This window comes from Cicer arietinum, chromosome 2, assembly GCF_000331145.2.
Source record: "Cicer arietinum cultivar CDC Frontier isolate Library 1 chromosome 2, Cicar.CDCFrontier_v2.0, whole genome shotgun sequence".
Classification (NCBI taxonomy): Eukaryota; Viridiplantae; Streptophyta; class Magnoliopsida; order Fabales; family Fabaceae; genus Cicer; species Cicer arietinum.
The window spans coordinates 28,420,037-28,421,124 of NC_021161.2; the positions used below are offsets into that span (position 1 = coordinate 28,420,037).

The 1,088-nt window shown below is 41.9% G+C and overlaps 1 protein-coding gene across 1 annotated transcript in view; it reads right to left on the bottom strand.

Moving 5' to 3' along the window:
- Positions 1-1,088, bottom strand: part of LOC140919404 (uncharacterized) — an 8,314-nt gene that overhangs the window by 6,549 nt on the left and 677 nt on the right. Inside the window, exon 2 of the mRNA XM_073365413.1 lies at positions 7-1,071. Coding sequence (XP_073221514.1) covers positions 7-1,071 — 1,065 coding nt within the window. The remainder of the gene's footprint in view (positions 1-6; positions 1,072-1,088) is intronic.

Genomic DNA, 1,088 nt, shown 5'->3' on the forward strand with positions numbered 1-1,088 from the left:
TAGCACCCTTGTGCTTCCGCAGAATTCTCAACAACTTTTCTTCTTGTAACTCGCTTAAGCTTGCACTGATTATGGCTGGGTTTTTTTCTTCTTCACCCAGGAATACATATTTCAAATGAAGAGGCAGCTGCTTGAGTTCAATCAGTGGTGTCTTTTTCTCCGGGGACTTGTCTTCATTCCCTTTCAAGTCCTCCCACCTAGTAGGAAAACGGGGGGAGTAGGATGGCGATGCTCCTAACATGGCCCACACCTCTTTCATCTTTGGGTCTTCACTTTCTTGAACGACATCTTGGGGTAGACATAAAACTCTTTCTAATGGCAGGCTGGGTGTTTGATGCTTTATTTCTTCATTGACTATCTCATCTAAAATCTCGATTCGATTGCACCCTTCTCTTTCTTTTGAGTGTTCCATGGCCTTTAAAATGTTAAAAGTGACGATTTCCTCATTTACTTTCAAGGTTAAGGTGCCATCTGCTACATCAATCATAGCTCTCCCTGTTGCTAAGAACGGTCTCCCCAAAATCAAAGGAATGTCGTTGTCTTCCTCCATATCTAGTACCACAAAATCTACTGGAAAAATGAACTTGTCCACTTTAACCAACACATCTTCCACCACTCCATAGGGATGTTTCATCGAGCGGTCCGCAAACTGTAACATCAGCTGTGTGTCCTTGACTTTTCCAATGCCCAATTTTTTGTATATTGAAAGGGGCATAAGACTTACACTAGCCCCAAGATCGCACAAAGCCTTCCCAAAAGTTCTATTTCCAATAGCGCACGGGATTGAGAAGCTTTCAGGGTCCTTGAGCTTCGGTGGCAACTTCCTTTGTAGTATAGCACTACACTCTTCAGTAAGCATAACTGTTTCACCACCGATTTTTCTTTTTTTCGATAGAATATCCTTCATGAACTTAGCATATGTCGGCATTTGCTCTAGTGCTTCTGCAAAAGGGATGTTAATTTGTAATTTTTTAAAAATGTCAAGAAACTTACCGAATTGCTTTTCAGTTTCTTCCCTCCTTAATCTTTGAGGGAATGGAAGTCGAATTTCTGGTTTTGGCAGTGGTTCCCCTTTTTGTACCGCGGGT